This window comes from Muntiacus reevesi, chromosome 13, assembly GCF_963930625.1.
Source record: "Muntiacus reevesi chromosome 13, mMunRee1.1, whole genome shotgun sequence".
NCBI lineage: Eukaryota > Metazoa > Chordata > Mammalia > Artiodactyla > Cervidae > Muntiacus > Muntiacus reevesi.
Genome location: NC_089261.1, coordinates 53,116,715 through 53,140,381, shown reverse-complemented (window position 1 = coordinate 53,140,381; position 23,667 = coordinate 53,116,715). Strand labels below are relative to the sequence as shown.

Genomic DNA, 23,667 nt, shown 5'->3' with positions numbered 1-23,667 from the left:
TTAAGAGTCAACTGTGACTTGGAGATTTAGTCATTATCTTTCCTGTTTATTTTCCAGCTCCAAGAGACTGTGAAAAGGAAGTTGGAAGGAGCCCGATCACCACTTAATGGAGACCAGCAGAATGGTGCTTGCGATGGGAGCTTTTCTCCAACTAGCAAGCGAATACGAAAGGACATTCCCACGGGGATGGAAGCCATCAACAGTTTACCCAACAACATGCCGCTGCCTTCAGCTTCTCCTCTTCACCAGCTTGACCTGAAGCCCTCTTTGCCCTTGCAGAATAGCGGGACTCACACTCCTGGGCTTCTGGAAGACCTGAGTAAAAATGGGAGACTCCCAGAACTTAAACTTCCTGTGAATGGTTGCAGCGACCTGGAGGACAGCTTCACCATCGTGCAGGGCAAAGATCTCAAACAAGAACCTCTCGACGACCCTACTTGCATAGACACATCAGAAACCTCTCTTTCCAACCAGAACAAGCTGTTCTCGGACATTAACCTGAACGATCAAGAGTGGCAGGAGTTAATAGATGAACTGGCCAACACCGTTCCTGAAGACGACATACAGGACCTGTTCAATGAAGACTTTGAGGAGAAAAAGGAGCCGGAATTCTCGCAGCCGGCCACAGAGACCCCGCTGTCCCAGGAGAGCGCCAGTGTGAAGAGCGACCCGTCTCACTCCCCTTTCGCTCACGTCTCTCTGGGCTCGCCCCAGGCCAGGCCTTCCTCTTCGGGTCCTCCCTTCTCCACCGTCTCCACGGCCACCAACTTACCTTCCGTGGCCACCACTCCCGTGGCGCCCAACCCCGCCAGCTCCCCCGCCAACTGTGCGGTCCAGTCCCCTCAAACTCCGAACCCAGCTCACACGCCGGGCCAGGCTGCGGCCCGGCCCGGCAGTGGTTATCTCCTCAATCCCGCCGCCGTGCCGGTGGCCGCGGCGGGCTCGGGCCCCGGGGCCGGGCCCGGCTCCGACCTGTCCCCCGCCGAGCAGCTCAAGCAGATGGCCGCGCAGCAGCAGCAAAGGGCCAAACTGATGCAGCAGAAGCAGCAGCAGCACTCCAATCAGACTTCCAGCTGGTCTCCCCTAGGGCCGCCATCCAGCCCCTACGGAGCAGCTTTCACGGCGGAAAAACCAAATAGCCCCATGATGTACCCCCAAGCCTTTAACAACCAAAATCCTATAGTGCCTCCCATGGCCAACAACCTGCAGAAGACGACAATGAACAACTACCTCCCCCAGAATCACCTGAATATGATCACTCCGCAGCCAAATAACATGGGTACAAACTCCTTAAACAAACAGCACAGTATTCTGACTTACGGCAACACTAAGCCTCTGACCCACTTTAACGCCGACTTGAGTCAGAGGATGACGCCCCCGATGGCCAATCCCAACAAGACCCCGCTCACGCCCTACATCCAGCCGCAGCCCCCGCAGCCGCAGCCCCCGCAGCCGCCCCCGCCTCAGCTCCAGGCCCCCAGGGCGCACCTGAGTGAGGACCAGAAACGCGTGCTCCTCATCAAGCAGAAGGGAGTGATGAGTCAGCCCATGGCTTACCCGGCGCTGCCATCCCACGGCCAGGTAAGCGTGAGAGTGAGGCTCTTGGAGATGCTCTCGTGGTGCGTTTCAGACCGTGGACGTGCGATGCGCTCCTTGCTTCCGCCCTAAGGGGGTTAATTACCTTCAGACGTCCTTCCTACACATCCTCCTGTAGTTCCTGGGTTTGTCGAGGGGTTTTTTTTTTTTCTCTTTTTTTCTAAGACATGGGACAAGGTGGCAGAGTATCGTTTCCTGTGTTTGAATGTCTGGGGAATCAAACTACTTTTACTCTGGATGGCGGATAAGAAACCAAAAATGGCGTAAAATGCTCACTCCATGGGAGGCTATAGAGGTCACGTGGCACAGCGTGCTTCTTCCCCTCTAGCTTCTCTCCCAAGTCATGTGTGGTCCAAGGCTGGGGAGGCGGGAAAGTCGGAACCTTTCAGGGTCTCTACAGCCGTCTTATGAGGTCCCGAACAAGCTCGGCCTGACTTCCCTGTATTATGAATTATGGAAATTTGGATTCTGGATATTCAAAGGTGGGAGCATTTTCTGTGTTTTCAAAGTGAAGTGGAGGATAGATTTTTGTAGGACCGTGCAGCGTGTCAATACTTGCTATACAAATGCATCGAGCAGCTGTTTCTACCTTGTGATTTGAGAGTGTACTAAAACCATCTCTGATTCATCAGCTGTGATTCAGGAGAATTTGATGGTGACTGTCTCTTAGTGTTGTGTCCAAGTCTCCTCTTTCCTGCTGTCTTTCTTCATGGTGTAATGGTGTCAGGTGTAGGGATCCATGGTAAGAGTGAGTGGCAACCGCTGGGGAGTGAATGAATACTCATTGACAAGCATCAACTCTCCCTCACCCTGATCAATGTGGCCAGCAGCCAACACTCCTTTAATTTAACACTTTAACTGCCACAAAGGGTAGAGGAAGTGGGAAAAAGCACTGTCCTAATGACCTTATGCCTTTGCAGGTGACTTCATAAGCCATCACTTTACTGGCAGTTGATATGAATTGTGGAGGCACAGTTCTGTGCCCTGGTCCTCTCTAGATGCCCACACTTGATGGCCGTTGGAGATTTTGCAGATAAGTCTTTGCTTTAGAGGCCCTCGTGTGCAAACAGGTCTTAACTAGCACTTGGATACGCATCCACAGTGGGATGCTTTAGAAACACCGGGAATTAAGACGAGCAGATCTTGCATCACTGGGCGCTGTTTGTGTCTGCCTCTCCTGGTATGTCCCACCCCACCCCCACCCCACCTCCCCAGGCTTGGTGGAGACTGCAGGGCTGAGGGTGGTGTTGGCCTGCAGAGACAGGCCTAAACTCTGTGGCTTGACGCTTGTCCTTCACAGCACTTCCAACCCAAAGCCTCACAGTGGTTTCTTGTCTGCACATGCCAACCAGCTCTGAAGAAATTCTGTCTGGAGAAATAAAAATATAGCTTGGTTGATATAAACTGCCATCAGTGGCTGGTAGAAAACCATCATTGAAATGGGAACTTTTATGTTTTATCCTGGTTCCGTTAAAACTATACTATTGGAAAAATGCAGCATTTGATACATTTCAATGTTAAGTTCTGAAGCATGCAGAAATATAGGTGATACACAGAGGTGTTTGCTATAGTTCAGAGGTTATGAGATGGCAGGCTGTCAGCATGGTCATCCGATGCTTTTAATACAAATTGTGCTTCTCCCTCCACTGTTTTTTTTTTCCTTCTTCCTCCAAGCCAGACCAAAGGTGATTAATTCCAGCTCTGCACACGTATGGGTACAATATGAACCATCCTACCTCCCCACCCTCACTGAACATCTTTTGAAATTTCCTAGCTTGGGACGAAGCTCCTGTCTTTGCTGGAACATGAATCTTAAAGGTGCTATTTCAGATCCTTGTGCTTGCCTAGCTGTGAGTAACTGAAGCCTTGGACCACAGAGGTCATGTTTAGAAAGGACTCTGTCAAGTGATGAAGACAAAAGTGATAGTTTTCTGGATTAAATCTGTGGGTTTTCCTCTCCTCCTTCCATCTCATGAGGTGCTTTTAGAACTGGACAGAATCATCCTCATTAAAATAATCATTTCTTAACCTCATAAAGAACCATCAAGCAAAATCATGCTTTTTAATGAAATATTAACTCACCACTGAAACAAGCTTCAACATACATATATAAACATGGAAATAGCTTTCTGCAAACATACCATTTATTTCATGCTTTTATCTGATTGTGGAGAAGTATTGACACAGCTCTCAGAGTAGTTAATTACACTCTATGCAAGTACACTGCACAAATATGAGCATGAATTACAGGTAAGATATAAAGTATAGTTATACATAGGTGTAGTTCTAATTTGTTTTCTGCTGTTGCTAGTGAAAATTCATTTTATTCTTTGTTGGCCACAAGGACCATGATGAACACTTAGTTTTAATGAATAACTTGAGCACCAAATCCAATAGCAAGAGAATTTTCTTGTACAAATGTTTACTTATTTGGGACACTAGCAGCAAATGCCATTTCTCTCAGGAACAAAGAGAAATCCACTTTGTTCCTGAAGGTTTCAAGAAGCAGGGAACCAAAAATTGAGAAAAACAAAAAATAATTTATTCCAAAATTTTGAATGTTTTATCTGATAGCTCCAGTTCTCAGAATTTTCATATTATTCCTTGCAATTCAAAAATTGAACAATGGTTTATATACAAAGGTTATGCTTTTGGTGTTACTTGGGATTGTGAAAATTAGGACCATAATAAACATTTTGGAAAAATAAATAATATACCTGAAAATCATGCTATTAATGAATGATTAATCACATTGAAATGCTCATAGTAAAGTGAAATAAGCAGATCAGATTAGTTTGTATGTCACAATCCAAATTGTGTTTTTTAATATGTATAGAAAAATACTGAATAACTAAAACATTAAGAATGGTATTTCTGATTGGTAAAATTATGAGCACTTATTGTTTTCCTGTTTATACTTTACTCAGTTTTTTAAAATGTTCCACCATACATGTATGTATGTATATATGTATGCATGTATGTATATATTCTATCATTAGGAAAAAAAACTTTTTTAAAAGAAGAAAATATTCTATATTTTAAAAGTTTACACTTTACTTATTCAAAGAATCCTTATCCAATTTGCCAGTAGAACTGAGGTGATATCATTACTTTCTATTCATTTATATATATGAGTTGTGAATCCCTGCTTATAGAGGTAGTTCAGAACCCTTCTCCCCACCCTTCACTCTGTTTCGATTTCTCTCCTCACATCCCCTTTCACTCCTTACAATCTTAATTCATCAGCTGAAACAGTGACAATGAGAGTATTAATAAAATTTCCACTAGTATGATCCTTCAACTCTTCTCCAAGTTGTGCTCTTGCATTATTTCTTCGATCATCTCTCCCTTCCTTTTTCTCCTTTTTCAAACTTCTCTTCATCAAAACTTCTGTTTTGCTTTCTAATTTTTAAAATATGCATTTCTGTGATGGAAAAATCAGAACTTACTTTGGTCATGTCTAATTATCTTTTCCTGATCTTGTTTTTCAAGGACAGGATCTCTCATCACGCTCTCTCTCTCTCTTTTTTTTTTGCTAGTTTTTGCTAGTTTTTACATAGCACCTAACACTATGTCTTAAACATAGGGGTGTTTCATAAGTCATTTGGTGGCAATGATCAATGTTTGGGCCAAAAGTACATTTACAGTTGACAGTCGGCTCCAACAGGGACAGTGTTAGCACGAATAACACAGAACTGTTATTGAGATCCAACAGAAGACCTGGGAAGGCAAGTCAAAAAGAGTCCTTAGCTAGGAGGTGGTCATCTTGAACCTATGGAACAACAACGAGATTGCTAGGGCAGCAAACTGTCTCTGTGTGACAAGCAGAAAAACAACAGAGCAGCTATCGCCAAAGTAAAAAAAGCAAAAGCCAGTGACTACTTGGCTGGTCTAGGAGGGGGACAGGGATACAGGGGGACAGGGATATGTGTATACATAGAGCCCCAGAATAATTCTTACAGGGAAGACCGGAACGTGAGTAATTTCCAAAATGGGATGTTAATTTTTACTCATTGCGATTATAGGACTGGATGAATCATAGGCACTTGGCTAGTGTATTCTTCATATGTGTCTTTTCTGTGCGTGACTGTGTCTGTCATAATGCGTATGTTTTACAGAATGTTTTCCCTTTTCAATGTGATTTTACTGAAATCTACTGGGTCTCTTGTGAGGTATATTATTAATATTATAAGCTTTGTAGCCATCAAATCTGCACAGAAGGAACAGAGCTCTGATATTCACAGACACCATGGAAGTTTCTTTGAAGATACATTTTTTCTTAACTTCAGAAACTTGGTGCCCCTTTGTTTAGTTTCTGTAAATATATATATTGTTGATTTTTTCCAAATGATGCATGACCTAGTTCAGAAAGTCAAAGCATACTCTAAGACATGGATAAGAAAGAGCAGTCCCTCGTATTATCCCTCCATTCTAGTTTCTGCTTCCCGAAGGTGGTTGCTTCACCTCATTCAGTTATTTTCTCTTATTTATCTCCATAAACTGCTGTTCCTGACCATTTCAGTTATTCGACTCAATACAAGGATTTAATTCAGTTGTACGACTCCTCACAAACAACCCCCGCTTAACACTGTCCCTCTTTTTCTCTTCCCATACTCTCAGTAGAACTAGATAGAGCACAAGTTATGACTTTGAAAATAGTCTATATTTACATGACTGATTTTTGCATAGTGCCTCAGAGTTTAGCTATGCATTGTACTATGGTTATATTTCCTTTCTTATGTAACTTTTTTCTTTGCCTGGAATTTATAACCGTCTCTGTTTTTAACTGGTGTTATCTCTGCTCCCTGGGCTTCCCTGGTGGCTCAGATGATAAAGAATCTGCCTGCAATGCAGGAGACAGGGGTTTGATCCCTGGGTCTGGAACATCAGCTGGAGAAGGGAACGGCAGCTCACTCCAATATTCTTGCCTGGAGAATTCCAGGGATGGAAGAGCCTGGTGGGCTATAGCCCATGGGGTCACAAAGAGTCAGACCCGACGGAGCGACTAACACTTTCCTTTTTTTTTTTGTCTCTGCTCCTACTGTCAATGTGTCCTCAACCTTTCTGACCCTGTAAAACTTTTAATAGGATCAAGCACTTCAAATGATCTTTATTATTATTTTCTTGACTTTTTCCTCTCTCTCCCTCTTTCTCTGCTTCCCTCCTTCTCCTCCCGCCTCCTACATCCCACTCTCTCTCAATCTCCTCCTTCTCTCTGTCTCCCTCTCACTCTTTCTTCTTTTCTTCAGTGTCTCTCCTGAAGACTTAGAGACTTTCATTCCAGTTTTCTGTGCTATACATTTCTCGGCCGGCTGCTTAACTGAAGTTATGCTGCTGGCCTGCACCCTTCCCTGTTGTTCTTGAACTATTTCACCCCCTTCTGCGCTGCACTGTCTGTTTTCTTGATCCCTCCTCTTCTTTCTTGGCTTAGCCCTGCTAATTGGTAGAGCACATTCTCAGTGCTTAAGACAGGGAGTATGGGACATTGGCTTTTATTTAAAAATGTCTTTGTTCATTTTTAGTCTTATTGTTCTCTTAAGGCTCATTACAGGTGAGAAACAGGGATTTATTTCATTGCTCCATGTAGCTCTGATGACACTTTTTTATTCATTTTTATTGGCGTACAGTTGCTTTACAATGGCGTGTTAGTGTCTGCCCTACAGCCAAGTGACTCAGTCACGCGTATACATAGATCCCCGCTTTGTAAGGTTTCCTTCCCGCCTCGGTCACCACAGAGCCCTGAGTAGGGCGCTATAGAGCAGGTTCTCATGAGTCATCTATTTCATGCATAGTAATATATATATGTCAAATCCCATCTCCCAATTCAGGGAGATCGTTTTTATGAAAATGATTTTTGAGAATGTCTTTATCCTCACATTTGATTCATAGTTTGCCAGATGTAGAATTATAGTCAAGAAAACGTATTCCATTAGAACTGAAAAGGCATTTTTTCATCGTCCTGTGGCTTTCATACTGGTGAGAAGTCCAGTGACATTTGGATTTCCCACTCTATGTGTATGATCTGTTTTTTCACTCTGAGAACTTTTCAAATCTTACTTTATCCCTGAAATTTCATGACCATATGCCTCATGACGATATGTAGCTATTTTTCATTCACTGTGTCTGGTACTGTGACCTTTTTCTTTTTTTGGAAATGTGTCTTTAAGATATGTTCTTATATGATTTCTTTGATAGTTTCTTCCTTCTCTTTTCTCTCTCTTTAAGTTTCTGAAACTTTTATTCATCATGTGGCAGACCTCCTGATCGTTCTCTAATTTCCGTATGTTTTCAGTTTTCCATATCTTTGCCCTTTCACATCACGTGTTCTGTGAGATTTCCTTCACTTTACATTCCAACTCTAAAATTAACCATTTTATTTTACTTATCACATTTTGTGCTTCCCTGATAGCTTAGTTGGTAAAGAATCCACCTGCAATGCAGGAGACACCAGTTCAATTCCTGGGTCAGGAGGATCCCCTGCAGAAGGGATAGGCTACCCACTCCAATATTCTTGGGCTTCCCTTGTGGCTCAGCTGGTAAAGAATCCGTTTTAAATTTTCATAAGCTCTTCTTTGTTCTCTGATTTATCCCTTCCAACCTAAGGATAGTAATTCTCATTTTAAAATTAATTTTTCTTGTACTCCCTGCTTTGCCCTTGTTTCTCCTAAGCACCCTTTTTCCATATGCTCATCTTATTTTTCTTTCTTTCATGTTAGAAGCTTTTTTCTTTATTTAAAGAGTGAGGCACACTAAAGCTAATTCATTGCTCTATGCACTTAGACAGGGCTTGTCAAATGTGGGGCTTCGCTGTAGAGGGATTGAGCTAGAAACCCAGCCGCTTTACTGGGTCAGAGTCTGCAGATTTTTACCGCAGCGCCAGTCAGAAAAGACTTTCTCTCAACCTCATCACAGAGAGTTGTGAATCTCGAGGCTGGCTTTCTGGAACTAAGCAGAGGAAGGGAATCAGCAGGTGGTAGTGATGGCAAAGTGTATTTCACTAATTTTTTTGTAGGCTTTCGCTTTATCTCCCAGTTTTGTACGGCTTCTCAGTTCACTCTCAGCCAGAACTGGGACATAGGATTCCAGAATCTTGTGGTTTCACCTCTCCAGACTCCTTCTTCTGGAGTTGTGTCCACTGCTTCCCAAAACAGAATTGTAGCCCATGTTCCTTTTGTATGCGCTCTGGCATTCAGGAGTGCTTCTGCCACCTGAGACTTTACAACATCCCTTACCCTGACCCATCTTGTTGATTTTTGGCTTCCTCTACCAAGAATAAGGATTAGCTTTCTCTAAAGAACTCAGTTGTCACTGCTCAGCCATCTGATTTTCAGCTTCCAAAATTTTGTTGACACCCTTGATGGCTATTTCCATCTCCCGTCCTCTTTTGTTTTTGGATGCTTTTTATTCCTTTATTGTCACTATACCAGGGAGTTGGAGAAATCCAAGATGAATGAGGATGTTCCATCTACCAGAGGCTTCCTCGGTGACTTCCTAAATATTGAATATTGTCCAGTACTGAAATGTATGTGTTACAACGTATTTCACATTATTACTTCTAACATATTGGACTTTAACGGTGCTGGTTTCAGGAATGCTAAAGTACTCTCTTGACATGAAATTTACATGTCAAATACATACGTTCAGAAGGATGGGGAAGAGTCACATGATCATCCTGCTATTTTAGAATAAGAGCTGGTGATTATAGCCGTTGGGTAGCTTTTAGGATCTTGAAAATATCGACTGACTTCAAGGACTAGAAAAACAATTTAAGTTCCATGACCCTGACTAAGCCAATAGAATCTGGCAAGTCAGATGCAAGGTAAAATATTGACAGAACCCTCATCGCAGACTGAATCCAGGGCCTCCCGGCGGAGGGGAAACCTACGGGCAGAAGCACTACCAAACTCCATACGCTAAATGAAACGTTCCAATTGATGGGTATAATAGGTCATTTCCATCCACATACTGGCATATTTTGAAAATCCTGATTGATATTCTGTCAGAGTCTTAGAAATATGAGGCTAAGAATAAACAGCAGAAAAACAGTTTTAGGAAAGGAATTCATTTTATAATAGTATTGTGGAAGAAAGAGGTTTTAATTAGCCCCCTATGAGAATACTCTGTAAAGGTTTTGTGGAATGAGAATATTCTTGTTTACTGAGAGAGCTTACACCCTGTCAAACAGTCATTATGAAGATTGGGGTGGGGTAGGGATGTTCCTGAGGATCATCTAGGGAAATTGTTCAAGATACAGGGAATCAGATTCCACTGCTAAGGACTCAGAATCAGTAGGTCTGGGATGAGGCTTGGAAAGGTGCATTTTAATAAGCAATCCACCACCATTTTCTAATGGAGAAATGGTGCATAAGATAACTCTGAACTGCAATTAAAGCAACCTGTGTTTATTTCATTGCTTGATATTTGCATATGCTTAAATTATTGTCTGTGGAACTATAAGTTCTGCAAGGTCTCAGACTTGTATCATTTAAAGTAAGATGGAAAAATTAGGCTAGTCTGCTTACCAGATTTCTTTTATAGGATATAGTAAGTTTTTAAAACTTTTTTTTTTTTGAGTACAGTTGCTTTACAATGTTGTGTTATTTTCCGCAGGATAGCAAAGTGAATCAGTCGTTCGTATACTTATACCCCCTCCTTTTTGGATTTCTTTCCCGTTTAGGTCACCACAGAGCACTGTATGGAATGCCTTGCGCTATGCAACAGGTTCTCGTTAGTTATAGGACAGTGAGTTTTTTTAAGAGATGACATCTTGTGGATCCTGGCTATGTTTTTTAAATTATGGAACTGCTCCTACTGATTCTCTTAATAAGACAAAACAGTTCATTCTCCATGCCGCCCCCCCAACCATGGTGAAGAGTGGAATTTCCCCTTGTCGCCCAGAGAGAGGGTTGGTTATCCAGCCCTCTGTTTTATTAATAGGCACACTGAGGGCCTTGCCTCGTGTGGGTCAAGTTGCTTTCTTCAAGGTCTGTGGGAAGAGAGGCGACCGTGGCATGGAAAGTGTGTAGCGGAAGCACAGGGCTTACTGAGGACCTCTTTGGGGAATCCTCCTCAGGGCAAGACTGCTGCAGGCGTGTCAGCTGGACTGCAGTTTGGGGTCCTGTGTTTTGACACTGTTACGTCAAGAACAGCATCCAAGCACCTTTCCCAGATGTTCCGGGGCTCTGAGAGAGGTGTTGCCTCAGCCAGATGCTCAATTTCATTCTACTTCCAGAGTCACAGCTTCCCAGGTGGCGCTAGTGGTAACGAACCTGCCTGCTAATGCAGGAGACTTTAGAGACACAGGTTTGATCCCTGGGTTGGGAAGATCCTCTGGAGAAGGCAGTGGCAACCCACTCCAGTATTCTTGCCTGGAGAATCCCATGGTTGGAGGAGCCTGGTAAGCTGTTGTCCATAGTGTCGCAAAGAGTCGGACGTGACTGAAGCCACAGCATAGCGCTAGAGTCATTGATTTCCTTCCTTGCAAGGTCATTCACTGAATCCTAAGCCCCAGCCCCGTGCCCCCCACTGGATAGTCACTGCATTCACATGTAAGAGAGTAGATCTGGCTTTATTTTTACCCTGACAGGAGCCTACTAGCCTAAAGGTCTATCACAAATGTATAATATTGTGAAACCTGACCAGGCATACTCTCCCCGAGTGTATTCACTCCTGAAATTCTTAGAATTCCAAGTTTAGACGAAGAAGAGATACCAAAATAAAGTCACCTACAGTGCCTGGCAGTATGTGGTCTAGTTGGGGAGATGAGAAGGCTTATGATGCATGTCAGTCTGTGTAGTTGCTAAGGTGTGTCCGACTCTTTGAGACCCTGGCTGCCCTGCCAGGCTCCCCTGTCCATGGGATTCTCCAGGCAAGAATACTGGAGTGGGTTGCCATTTCCTCCTCCAGGGGATCATCCTGACCTGGGGATCTAACGCACATCTCCTGCATTGGCAGGCAGGTTCTTTGTCAGTGAACCACCAGTGAAACCCCTAAATCTGAGTTTGTGTCTATTTTGCATGTGTATTCATTGGCTATGTGCCATCTTACTAGGTTCTTCATTAAGGCTTATAGGCAGAGAGAGGGCAAGGGTCAGGACTGCAAGGAGTAGAAAGGAGAAGCCTCCAAGGGGGAGGTAAGCTTGAGTTAGGAGTCAGATGGTGGAGGGTGGGTGGAAAAACATTCTGTTGCAGGCAAGGGATTTTTCCTTAAGAGATGATACAGATGATGGGCCAGGCTGTTGGAGAATAGTGGGGTGAAATGCATGGGATAACAGCTAGGGTATTTTCTACTCTTTGAAGTAGGAGATAGTAAGAATCTCCATCTGGGTGTGGCATTTAAATTTTAAGGAAAAACAGTGCATTTAGAGGAAAGGAATAGTAGAACTTGGTGAGTGAATATATGATAAGAGGAAAGGGAAATGAATCAAATATTTATGACCATAAAATTAAATATTAGGTGATATAATCGTTTCTGAAAGATGACAGACCTGTCATATATACATCTAAATATCAAAACTTATTTGTATACAAAGCAACTCAAACAGTTATTATTTATCTTATTCTGCTGGCTTGTATTTCTTGTTTGCTAAGGTACAGGTTCCACGCTCAGCAAAAGGTGTGAAGCAAGCTCATAGCACCTTTTAAAAAGTTTGTGTTAAAGTGAGCCACAAATAGCTCCTCCTATGTTTTAGAGTTAGGCTTTTTGTTTTTAATAAGAATTTGATTGTCAATAAATTCGTATTATTGTGAAAATGGTTGTTTTCATTATTTAGAATAGTATTAGACTATCATATGTTCCTTTTGCTTAATATTTTTATCAAAAGGATTTACTTGGTCACATCTGTGACTTGAAGAAAGTACTCTATAAAGATAGTCATTATGCAAGCATACCAGAGGAGCAGAGTTCCAAGCTTTCAAACATAATACATCATCATTCATTAACTAGTTATAGCAACTCTGGACTTTTATTTGAAAAAAAAAACTTTTTTCCTGTACAAAGATATTCTATAATATCCTGGTTCCTGAGCAAGTTTCTATGGAATTAATCTTTTTTATCACACCAAATGGTTTGTATCTGACCCAGTGCCTAAAGAATCAAAATGCCTTTCATGAGTTAATTACGTTGCTAATACATTGTCATGATTAGTTAATATGATTCATGAGATTATGCAGCGTACGTATACATTTTCATTTACTAAACAGTAAGTATCGACCCCATGTAGTATCCAAACTGATAACTCTCATTTATTAATATGATTTTCTAGAAGAGGTTTTATCAACATACCTGCATTCCCTAATTGCTTTTGCATCTGAGACGTTTGAAAGTTTATCTGGGCTTCTTTTCTGCACTGAGCTCCAGCCAGTTCATACAAAGGACATTAACGAGCTTGTTAGGCCACGAATGCTTGCAGTGCCAAACTGAAGTTAGACAGTGGTTCAAAGGAAAAGGTCATCTCTGGGGTGCCTGGGAAGTGGTCAGGAAATGGTCAGTGCCTCTGAGCAAATGGACTGAGCAAATGGTCAGTGCCTGCGGCCTCCCAGGCACCCCACGTGTGATGGCAGCCCCCTTGCACACTCCACTGGACGCTGTTGCACTGTTAATGAATTCTATAACCACAGATGAGGGCTCTGATACACCTGCCCATTCCTGCAAAGCCATGAAGCACAGCGCAGGGAGGCAGCTTCTCAGGCCCGTGCAATAGGAATCGCGAGTTCTGTGTGTCGCCCAGTACCAGACTGTGCTGTGGCCTGGTGGGGCCTGGGGCGTGATACTATCCGGCTGAAGGGTGACCAAAGGCCCTGGGATGCAGGTGGGTCATGTCCGACTGTAGAGAAACCTTCCTGGCAGGTAATGCTAGTTTCAGTATCACCTCTAAGATATTCATAGTTCGTCGTTCCAATAGTTAGATTTTCATAGCTAGTTTCAATATCACTTCTAAGATTGCTGTGGCGGAAGAGGCCAGAGAAAATCAGCCTCTTAGAGCCGTGACAGGTTTGGATGTACCAAACTCTAGAGCAGCACCACCCATTGAAATAGTTTCCACATCACAAATACAAGCCATGGAATTCTAAAATTCCTATTCATCACATCATGAAAGGCCCACAGAAACCAATAAAATTAAGTTAAATATGTATTTTTTGTTTTTAATAAAATAGTTTAATAACAGTTTAATTTTAGTATATTTATAGTTTAATGTTTTTATATTATAATATAATATTATGATGTAATATAAATAAAAATATAGTGCATCTGAAACGATCACAACATTGCTAATTGGCTATACTCCAATGTAAAATATAAAGTTAATATATATATATATCACATATTATTTATCATATACTTTTAATATAATTTTATTTAATAGTATATGTTATTTAATACATTATTATTTTTTCAGTATATGAAAATGAGGTTATATTGATGTGTAATCAATATAAAAATTATTAATGAGACATTTGACATTGTTTTTTAATGACAAGTCTTTGAAATCAGATGTGTCTGTTATATTTACAGCACAGCTGAATTCGCGCAGGCCACATCTTCATAGCCACACGTGGCTCGTGGCCACAGTATGGGACGGACAGGTCTGAAATAGCAACAGCAAAAGTCTGCTCAGTGATCAGAAAGGTGATTGGCAGTGTGAAAGCGGTGAGGCAAGGGGGATACGTTTTGGCTGTTTCAGGGATGCCGATTCTTTTTGCCACCTCTTGACAACTCTGTGACCCTAAACTGGGCAGAGCAGACTAGTGCCCCCTGTTACCCTCCAGCCATCCGGCGAGCCTCCCGCAGCAGGCTGTGTCCTCGGCATTAGAATTCACATGCTCTGTGCAGCCCACAAGCCTTGGATACTTCCGCAGCCGTGTGTGTGTGTGTGTGTGTGTGTGTGTGTGTGTGTGTAACACGGGGACTTCCCCTTATTCATCCAAACCCCGTCATCAATGTATAACGTGTGTGAGCAGCAGCCTTGGGGCCATATAAACATCCTGCAGTGGGTCAGGAGCCCCTGACCCCCTATTAACATGTCAATGAGAGTGGCTGGTGCTCTGGGCTTGTTTTCTAGGGTTTTGATGAGCTTCATTAATTATGTTGAGAAAAAAAGGTGTGCAGCTGGAGAAGAACCCACTTAGCGCCACGTGAATGTGAATAATTGGACAGTTGGCAGAGTGTTAAATCAGCGGTCTAGGGAGGGAAACTCGTGAATAAACACAGTTCCCCCAAACGCCACAGAACAGGCACCGTTGCCTCGCCCACCACCTCCACCTTCTCTGGACTTGAGAACTGGCTGGTGTGAACGAGTGTGAAGTTAGGAGCAGACTCTGGAGCCAGGACAGGTACTCAGATCCTGCCTTCACCATTTCGTTATCTGTGGATCTTGGGCAGATCACATAAACTCTCTCTGAGCTCCTTGGACAGGTTGCATAAGCTCTCCCTGAGTGCTAGTTTTTTCATCTCAAAAACGGGGACTGTTATGATTCCGTGTCTTAATTTATGTGAAGTATTAGAATAGTATCAGATCCACAGTATGTACCATATGCATTTTTTAATTTAAAATATTAATCATATCATAAGCTATTCACACCTTTTTAATCCTCTAGGAGAGTATAACTGTCTTTCAGTTTTCCTGTAAGCTAACTTCATTCATTCATTCATTCTATACACGTTTATTATATACCTGAAATACTTAGGTTTTGGGCATACAAAGATGGAAAGAGTCTAGGAGAAACATCATCATACATATGAAAATTCTGTGGACAGAGACTGCAAACAAAATGGCAAAAGTGTATTAATATTCTCTTTTAAAAGCCCACTGTTAGCAAGTTTTAAGTGCTGATAAAAAGAATTTTCCTTCATCCTGGCCTTGACAAGATTGTTCCTCCTGCAATTACCTCTGTTTAAAACTAGAATTACTTGTCATATTTTAACACATGAATATGTATACTTTTTGTTCATTTTTGTAAAGTGAGCAAAAGCACCTCAAGAGAAAATCTATTTCCCTATCCCTTAACTTAAAAAGATCTCTTAGACTATTTGAAGCCTGATTATTTCTGAAATCTTAGGATATGAGAAAAATCATCTGTCTTTGTAAAATTCAGAAGCTTAAAAGGAGATGAGATTTAATTCAAATGAAACACAGAACAGCTAACCTTCTCGTGTCTTAGGAGCAAGTAAACAAGTATTCCCAAAATAATGAAAGCTATGATTACTTTAAAGCTTCTCTCTCTCTCTCTCTCTCTCTCTCTCTCTCTCTCTCTCCTCTCTCTGGGGAGTTATTAAAACAGGCATTTTAGTAAAACTTTTAAAACTTAACTCCAAGATAAATAAGAGCACTATTGGAAATTTTACAATATGAGTTTATCTATCAGTGTGTAACGTATTACACCCAAAATTTAGCAGCTTAAAACAGCAAGCAGTTCTGAGGAAATCCAGAAGCAGCTTAGCTGGATGAGTCTGGCTCAGGATCTCTCATAAGGTTGCAGGCTTGTTGTGGCCCTGGACTGCAGTTGTCTGAAGGCTGGACCAGGGCCAGAGAATCTGCTCCCCGGGACTCCCTCACATGGCAGCTGACTAGAGGCCTCAGCCCCTCACCACACCGATCTCTCCAGCGGGCTGCTTGAGTGTCCTCACAGCTTGGCAGCTGGCTTCCCCAGAGTGAGTGATTCAGGAAAAAGCAAGGAGGAAGTCACCCTACCTTTTATGACACAGTATGGAAGTCATACGCCTACACCTCTTCATTATTCTGTGCCTTTGAGGCAAATCATTAAGTCCAGTCCCACTCTAGGGGAAGGGCATTCTACCCTCTGAATGGAGCATCACAAATATGGGGCATATTTGTGGGCAGCATAATTACCATGAAAGGCTTTTGACATTTCATAAAGTGCTTCAGTGGTGTTGACACAAAGATGCTTAGGTTGGGGAAAACAGAGCTGGCAAAGACAAGCAGACTCATCTAGGGGATATGTGGGTTGGCATGTGTGCCAGAGTCGTGGAGGGGGGGTAGTGAAGAGGCAGGAAATCATAGACTCCAATGCACCAGGAATTTGTTTCATTTTTACTTTGCAGGCCCAGATCTAATGTCAAATATCCCTAGTGGCAGAGAATTAATGTAGAATTCTGTAGTCTAATGCGAAGAAGCCTCTGCTTTTATTTAAAGTAGGAAATACAATTTTAGAAGACCTAGCGTCTGAGCTATTATCTCATTGACACTAAACCCAACCTTGTTAAATAAGTGATTTGGTCACTTCTGCTTTAAGAATTCTTTCCCTCATCTTTTCACTTGAAAGTGTTTATTATTTTTATCCCTTGGCTTCTGTCCTTCCCCTAGTCCCCTGTGCTGGATTTCCTCCTGAAGTATTTGCACCTGAAAGGCATTGCCTACTGATGCTGCAATTCCAGGGCATCTTTAGACTTCCTCCAGCACATCCTCCCATTCCTTCGTCTTCCATATCATGATCTGGGTGCTGGCGTCAGTCACGCTGTAACTTCCTATTATTGCATATTTCAGGGGTGAAAACCCTCTGTGCCCCATGCTGTCCACTTAGTCATCTCTCTCCACATTTGATTATTCACAGCAAGATGCATACACACAAATCCTTTAAGTCCTTCAGGCTTTTCTTTCCATCTCCCGTTTAAATATGAATCACCTAGCAACATTTACTGAGGACCAATTGCACAAGAATGAAGCTATAGTTCCATTACTATGAGCATCACAAAGGATGTAAAAGGCATGGTCCCTGCCCTTAAGAAGTTTATCCTCTAGTAAAAGTTGGATTTAAAAAAAATGTTTTAAAGTAATAACAGCATACATATTTATATTCAACAGAGTGACATATTGTCCAAGTTACAATGATGAAATTCAAAGGTTATTCTTTTGCATACCTTTTAATAGAGAAAACTAGCTGTCTTTTGGATTAAGTAAATGCATGTGCCTTGATGAGAAATACTGCTACAAGAAAAGCATTTAATGGGGTTGATTTCCTAGGATTATAAATACATTCCACCCAAACTGGTGAAACGTGTTTTTGAAACTAAAAGAAAGAAAGCAAGCATATATGAACAATCTGTAAAAAAAAAAAAAGATACACCTATTAACATAATAAATAATTACCTACAACTGGTAACTGAACTAGAAGCATAGGATGACTTATTAACATTCTAGTTTTTCTTCTGTTTTGGAAGACATCAGCCCTGTGCTTTGATACACTTTACTTTTAATGGACTGTTGCTCAGGAAAGGGAGTCAGGGAACTGTGGGCTGTGAAGAGTTGATAAGGAGTAAAATGTGTAAGCTGAGGAGCTGGAAAAGATGAGGCCTTGGGAAGGACTGAGGCAATGATGAAGCCCCTTGGAGTCCATTATTGAGATCTAACCTGTGGTACAAGAAGCAATGGATAGTCATTGTAGGTTTCTGAAAAGAGGAGAGTGCTATCTTGATCCAAGTGATTGGCAGGAGTGATGCTATGAAACAGCATACCTGGAACAAAATAATTAGGACCTGACTGATAAGACCCAAGACACAGAGTCAGAGAAAAGGTATGAGATGAGTGGAAGTGACCACGGGCATGACTTGGGACAAATAAGAAATGCGGAAGTCAAATTTCACATCCAAGTCTCTAACTTAAAAAATAGAAGAGAGCCATCCATTACTGGCAGAGTGTTGTCCAAAGGGGATAGTTTGACACTATTTAGTATAGGTGTCAGTTGGACATTCAATTAGAGATGTCTTTGAGTGGAAGAGTACAGTACTAAAGCTGTGAGTTTTAGATTTGTTTACACCCAGGTGCTACTTGAAAGTATGAAGCGACAAACCACTTCTTGAGGGAAGTTGTACAGGAGAAGAAATACATAATGTCTAATGCTAGGTCTGGAGATAGCTAGAAATGGAGACTGGAAAATATGACAAGCATATAAGAAATATCTGTGTGTATGTGTATGTGTTGTGTGAATGTACATATACACATGAGTTTGTGTATGTGTTGTGTGAATGTACATATACACGTGTGTTTGTGTATATACATGCATATATTTAATCGAAAAATATCTAAAAACCCATTCATCCTAATGTTAACCCTAGTTAGTCCTAACTGCTGCAATGATAAATGGTATTTGGTTTTTTTCCTCCCTTCTTTCTTTTTCGCTTATCTGTATTTCCTGGTTTTTCCATTTGAAGATGTACCACTTATGTAAGTTTCCTCACATAAGTTTCCACATTTTTAAGTCCTTGGTGAAATGAAAAAGACAGGAATACAATTTTCAAGGTCAGAATAAAAGGGAATCTTGAAATGATGGTATTAGGATGAGAAAACTAAGACCCCCAATCATTGAGTGATTGATGACTAGGCTTTCAAAATAAGTGTAATAATTTTTTAAAGCTGGAGCTTAAATATGTGCATGTTTAGGAGAAAAATTGAGTTATCCTCATCTTCTAGAACCTGAATTGATCCAAAGCGGTGGCTCCCAACTAGGAGTGACTTTGTTTCCGTGTCCCCAAGCGGACAGTTGGAAATATCGGGAGACAGTTTTGGTTATCACAGCTAGGTGAGGGGAGGGCTGCTCCTGGCATCTAGTAGGGATGAGACCAGGGATGCGGTTAAATATCCTGTAGGCACAGAACAGGCTCCCGTGCTGAAGACTTCTCCCGTTCAAGGTGTCAGTAATGCTGCGGTTGAGAAGCTCTAACCTAAGGGTTGATATATCTACCATCCATGGAATGCCTTGTGTGCCGAGATCTGTGCGGTGCTGAGCACTTCGCATGAGTCATTTCATGTCATCTTCAAGTGACCTGGAAACTCAGACATGTAAAGTGAAGGAGCCTATTCAAGCTCACACAGTAGGCATTGGAACTAGGAACTAAAATAAAGTCTGTATGACTTTATACAGACCTGAGCTCTTAAATGTTACGCAGTCTTGCCTCCACGTTAACATTCACAGAGTGAAATGGGGATGAAAAAAGCCATCTGAAGAGCGTGTCTGACAGTCTGGTCCCCTTTTGTCCTCCCATTGCCAGAGCAGTGGCTTCAGAGCCGCTTTTATTCCCCTGGAATGTAGGAACTGGTCAAACAGATTGAAACACTTTCCTGTGAATCTTTCCCTCCACCCTTCCCCCACCCCGTTTTCCAGGGAGATGTTTCTTTTGTATGAGTGGTGTGTGCCTTTTGTTGGAGCTGAGGGTGGGAGGTGGTTTTGGTTGGTTGTGGTTTTGGTTGGGTTGGTTGTGGTGCTGTCTTTCTGGTCTGCCGGCCTTTGGGTCATGGAGCAAGAATCTGAAAATACTTGAGAATTCCTGCTTGGTAGCACCCTTTAAGGACACTGGCAACAATGCAGGCAGACCTTTTTATAGTATTCTCACCCAGCTTCCTGGGTCTCTTAGTCTTTATCTCTGGATAAAGAATTCTGATCTCCAGCAGTCTACAGATACCTCAACCTCCTTGTCACTTTCACCGAAGGACATGGCATATATGAAAAACAAAAACTGCATCACTTGTAAAAAGCTGCCTGCTCTGGGTCCTTGAAAACATAGATCACCAACTCAGTGGATCTAATTGGCTTGCTTGTCGGCTGGGACAGAAGAGAAGAGTTCCCACTGTTGTGTGCGCTCATATAGCTCCACTCGCTGCCAGCAATCATTCTTTTCTGACTCAAACTTGGGTTTTTTAAAGACTTTTGTCTTACATATACTGAATTACTATATAAACAAGAATTAGGAAGACCCAATAAGGCTCTTCAGTCTCTTTTCCTTTTGCCTTGTTTCCCACACCAACATGGGATAGAAATAGAGTCATCCCTTGGAATCCAAGGGGAATGTTTCCAGTGTTCCCCATGGATGCCAAAATCTGAGGGTGCTCAAGTTCCTTATATAAAATAGCATAGTATTTGTCTGTAACCTGTGTACATCCTCCCTGATATTTTAAATCAACTCTAGATTACTTATGATACCTGTTGTTAAGTTGTTAAGTCATGTCTGACTCTTTGCAACCCCATGGACTTTATAGCTTGCCAGGCTCCTTTGTCCATGGAATTTTCCAGCAAGAATACTGGAGTGGGTAGCCATTTCCTTCTCCAGGGGATCTTCCCGACCCAGGGATCAAACTTGAGTCTCCTGTACTGTAGGCAGATTCTTTCCCGTCTGAGCCACCACCAGGGAACTTCTTATAATATCTCTGCAATGTAAATGCTATGTAAACAGTTGCTGCATGGCAAATGCTTTTGCTTTGGGGAAATTTATGGATTTTTTTTTTTCAAATATTTTTGGTCCTCAGTTGGTTGAATCCGCAGATGTGAAACCAACCCACAGATACACTGTAATTAGTTCCAACGTTGACTTGTACTGAAAGACCATATCACATTTTAGCATGCCCCACCCATCTCTATGGGTCTCTCTGGATCACACAAGATTATTTTAAGTAATAAAATGTCAACAGTAATAAATATAATTAGGAAGGAAATTTGGTTAAACCTATGCACAGGAAAAGACTTATTTTAGATTTTAGAAAATCTTTTCCTGTGAACTTTTTTTTGGTCAGGATTAAGTTTCTTTCTAATACCAGTGCTATCGCTTAAAGAGAAGAATTTATTTGTATCCTTTATCCTGTTTTGGTTTTGAGGGAGAAATTTTACAAATTCCTTATATTATTTCTTTAGACATGAATCAAAAAACCAAAATGCTACCTCTTTTAAAAGTGAATACAATATTTCAAACATTGTTCTACATAGCCTATCTACACATCTTCATTTAATCTTCACAAAGCTTGTCATACTATATAATTATTTCCCTTTATATGTGAGAAGACTGGGGCTTGGAAAGGTCAAGTGTTTTTTTTCTAAGGGCACAGGGTAGAGATTTGAACTCAGATCTCTTTGAATTCAGGGCCCAGGCTTTGCTTAATTACTGTGCAAAACTGCCTTCCAGGTTACATATTAAACCTGAATTTCAATATTATCTTCTCTCAAAGAGCTAACGGTGCTTTCATATATTAGTCTGCTTTCATTGTATCAAGCTGAGTAGCCAAGTGGAATGAATTCATAATATCAAATGAATCCTGGATGGTCCTGTGGCCAACCTTTCATATATACCCAGTATCAACAGTACTGTCTCTGAGTTCCTGCTAAATGTATAATAGTATTCCTTGAGATTTGAAGAGGGACTGTTACATCTGAGGGCCCAGTCACCATTTTCCTAAACAGTCCTAAGTACAGTCATGCATCAGAAATAGCATCCAGGATTCTAGATAAAACATACTGTGGTATACTGAAACTGGGCCCCATTTTTTTGTGTGATTGTCATGGGGACTCTCATACATGATTTTTGTGTAAAAGTCATGAGGAAGCTAGTCTGTTCCAACAAGGGGCTATGAAAGGCAGTGAGGAGCAGTGGGCCTAGGAAGTGGGTGGGCCTTAGTTTGAACACTAGCCCCTTTTCCTTACCAGCCCCTTTCCTTATCAGCAAGTTATCATCTGTATTTGAATTTCATATGTGTTTTTTAATTTGAATTTTTTAATGCACTATAATTACTTTACGTTAGTTTCTACTGTACAGTGAAGTGAATCAGTTATATATATACATATATCCCTTGCCTCTTGAGCCTCCCTCCCTCCGACCCCATCCCAGGCCCCTCGGTCATCACACAGCACTGCGCTGAGCTCCCCGTGTTATATAGCGGCTTCCCACTAGCCATCTACTTCACTCACGGTAGTGTATATGTGTCCACTACTCTCCCAGTTCATCCCACCCTCCCCTTCCCCCTCTGTGTCCACGTGTCTGTTCTCATATATGTTTCTTAACTTCAGCTTTCCCATCTGTGACGTGGGGACAATAGTTATCTACCCAAAGTTAATGTATTTATTAATATCATTATGCATATTCATATTTTAGGTAGGGCATCAGAGCAAGACAGAAACAGTTCATGAAAATTTTCCTATTTTGGAATCAAACAGATCCTGTTTCAAATCTCACACTGGATGTTTAATAACTATATGCCTGGGCAGGTCTCTTCGGTTTCTTCATCTGTAAAATGAGGTGATAATGCCTACCTTGCAAGGAAGATGAACTATGGTGAATATCAAATGTTTGGTGTGGAACAGAGGCTCAACAGATGTTAGCTCTAGTTAGTATTTTCTGCATACCAAAGCAGCTGAATTATTTTCCCAGAAGCTTAGACCAACTTCCTTAATACCTTCCAAGCTCATAGATTTTAACTTTTTTTTTTCTTAAGTAGCGCATCCCTCTGAGAATACAGTGAAAACTCCAGCAATATCACCAGAAAAATACACATTCCCCCAAAAATGTGGATACAATTACAGGGAATTCATAGGCACTCACCTCCCCCACCCCCAGTATAAGATTCCCTGGTTTAGGCCCAAGAATTTACAAATATATGACAACCCAAATGGAATGATGATCCGCTTTGTAAAAGAACTTATCATAGTATTCCCATTTCAAATGTAGTCGCATTAAAATGGAATTCTCTTTACCAAAAACTCACTCGATTCAGAACACTTGAAGAACACATTTATTTCATTAATGGAGACAAGCCTCTTTTAACAAAACATATTTATCAAATGCCTATTATGTGCCTAATAAGGTGGTGGGTGTTCTGGGGAACAAAGGCAGCTTAACATGTGGTCCCTGCCCTCCGAGTTCGCTTCTAATTGGAGAGGCAACTGAACAAGGCAGCGTGAGATGTATTAGTGTTATATGCTGATATAATCAAGCACTAAATTGTGTGTGCTTGTGTGGGTGGGCGCACAAGCCTCCCATATCATTCTCTGACCTTGAATTGTACACAAATCATTAGCGTCAAACTGGAGTTGCCCACTGCTCCCCCACCCTCTATCCTTGCTTGGCCGACTTCCATCACAGCCGCTCCCTCTGTGTCTGAAACACATTTTAGAAATGAGGGGAATGAAATAACACAGTGAGGAGTGAGGGAAAATCCATAGAGAAAAAAGGGGTCACCTGTCTATCTGTGATTATCACAGCACACAGGTTCCATGTTGGAAAGGGGCTGACCCAGGAGGACCCAGGCTTCACAAAAACCTCCCAGTGGGACGTACCACAGCATCTCTTCCCTGTCTA

The 23,667-nt window shown here is 41.8% G+C and overlaps 1 protein-coding gene across 1 annotated transcript in view; it reads left to right on the top strand.

The window, feature by feature from the left end:
- Window positions 1-23,667, top strand: part of MAML3 (mastermind like transcriptional coactivator 3) — a 445,480-nt gene that overhangs the window by 268,449 nt on the left and 153,364 nt on the right. Inside the window, exon 2 of the mRNA XM_065904192.1 lies at window positions 58-1,581. Coding sequence (XP_065760264.1) covers window positions 58-1,581 — 1,524 coding nt within the window. The remainder of the gene's footprint in view (window positions 1-57; window positions 1,582-23,667) is intronic.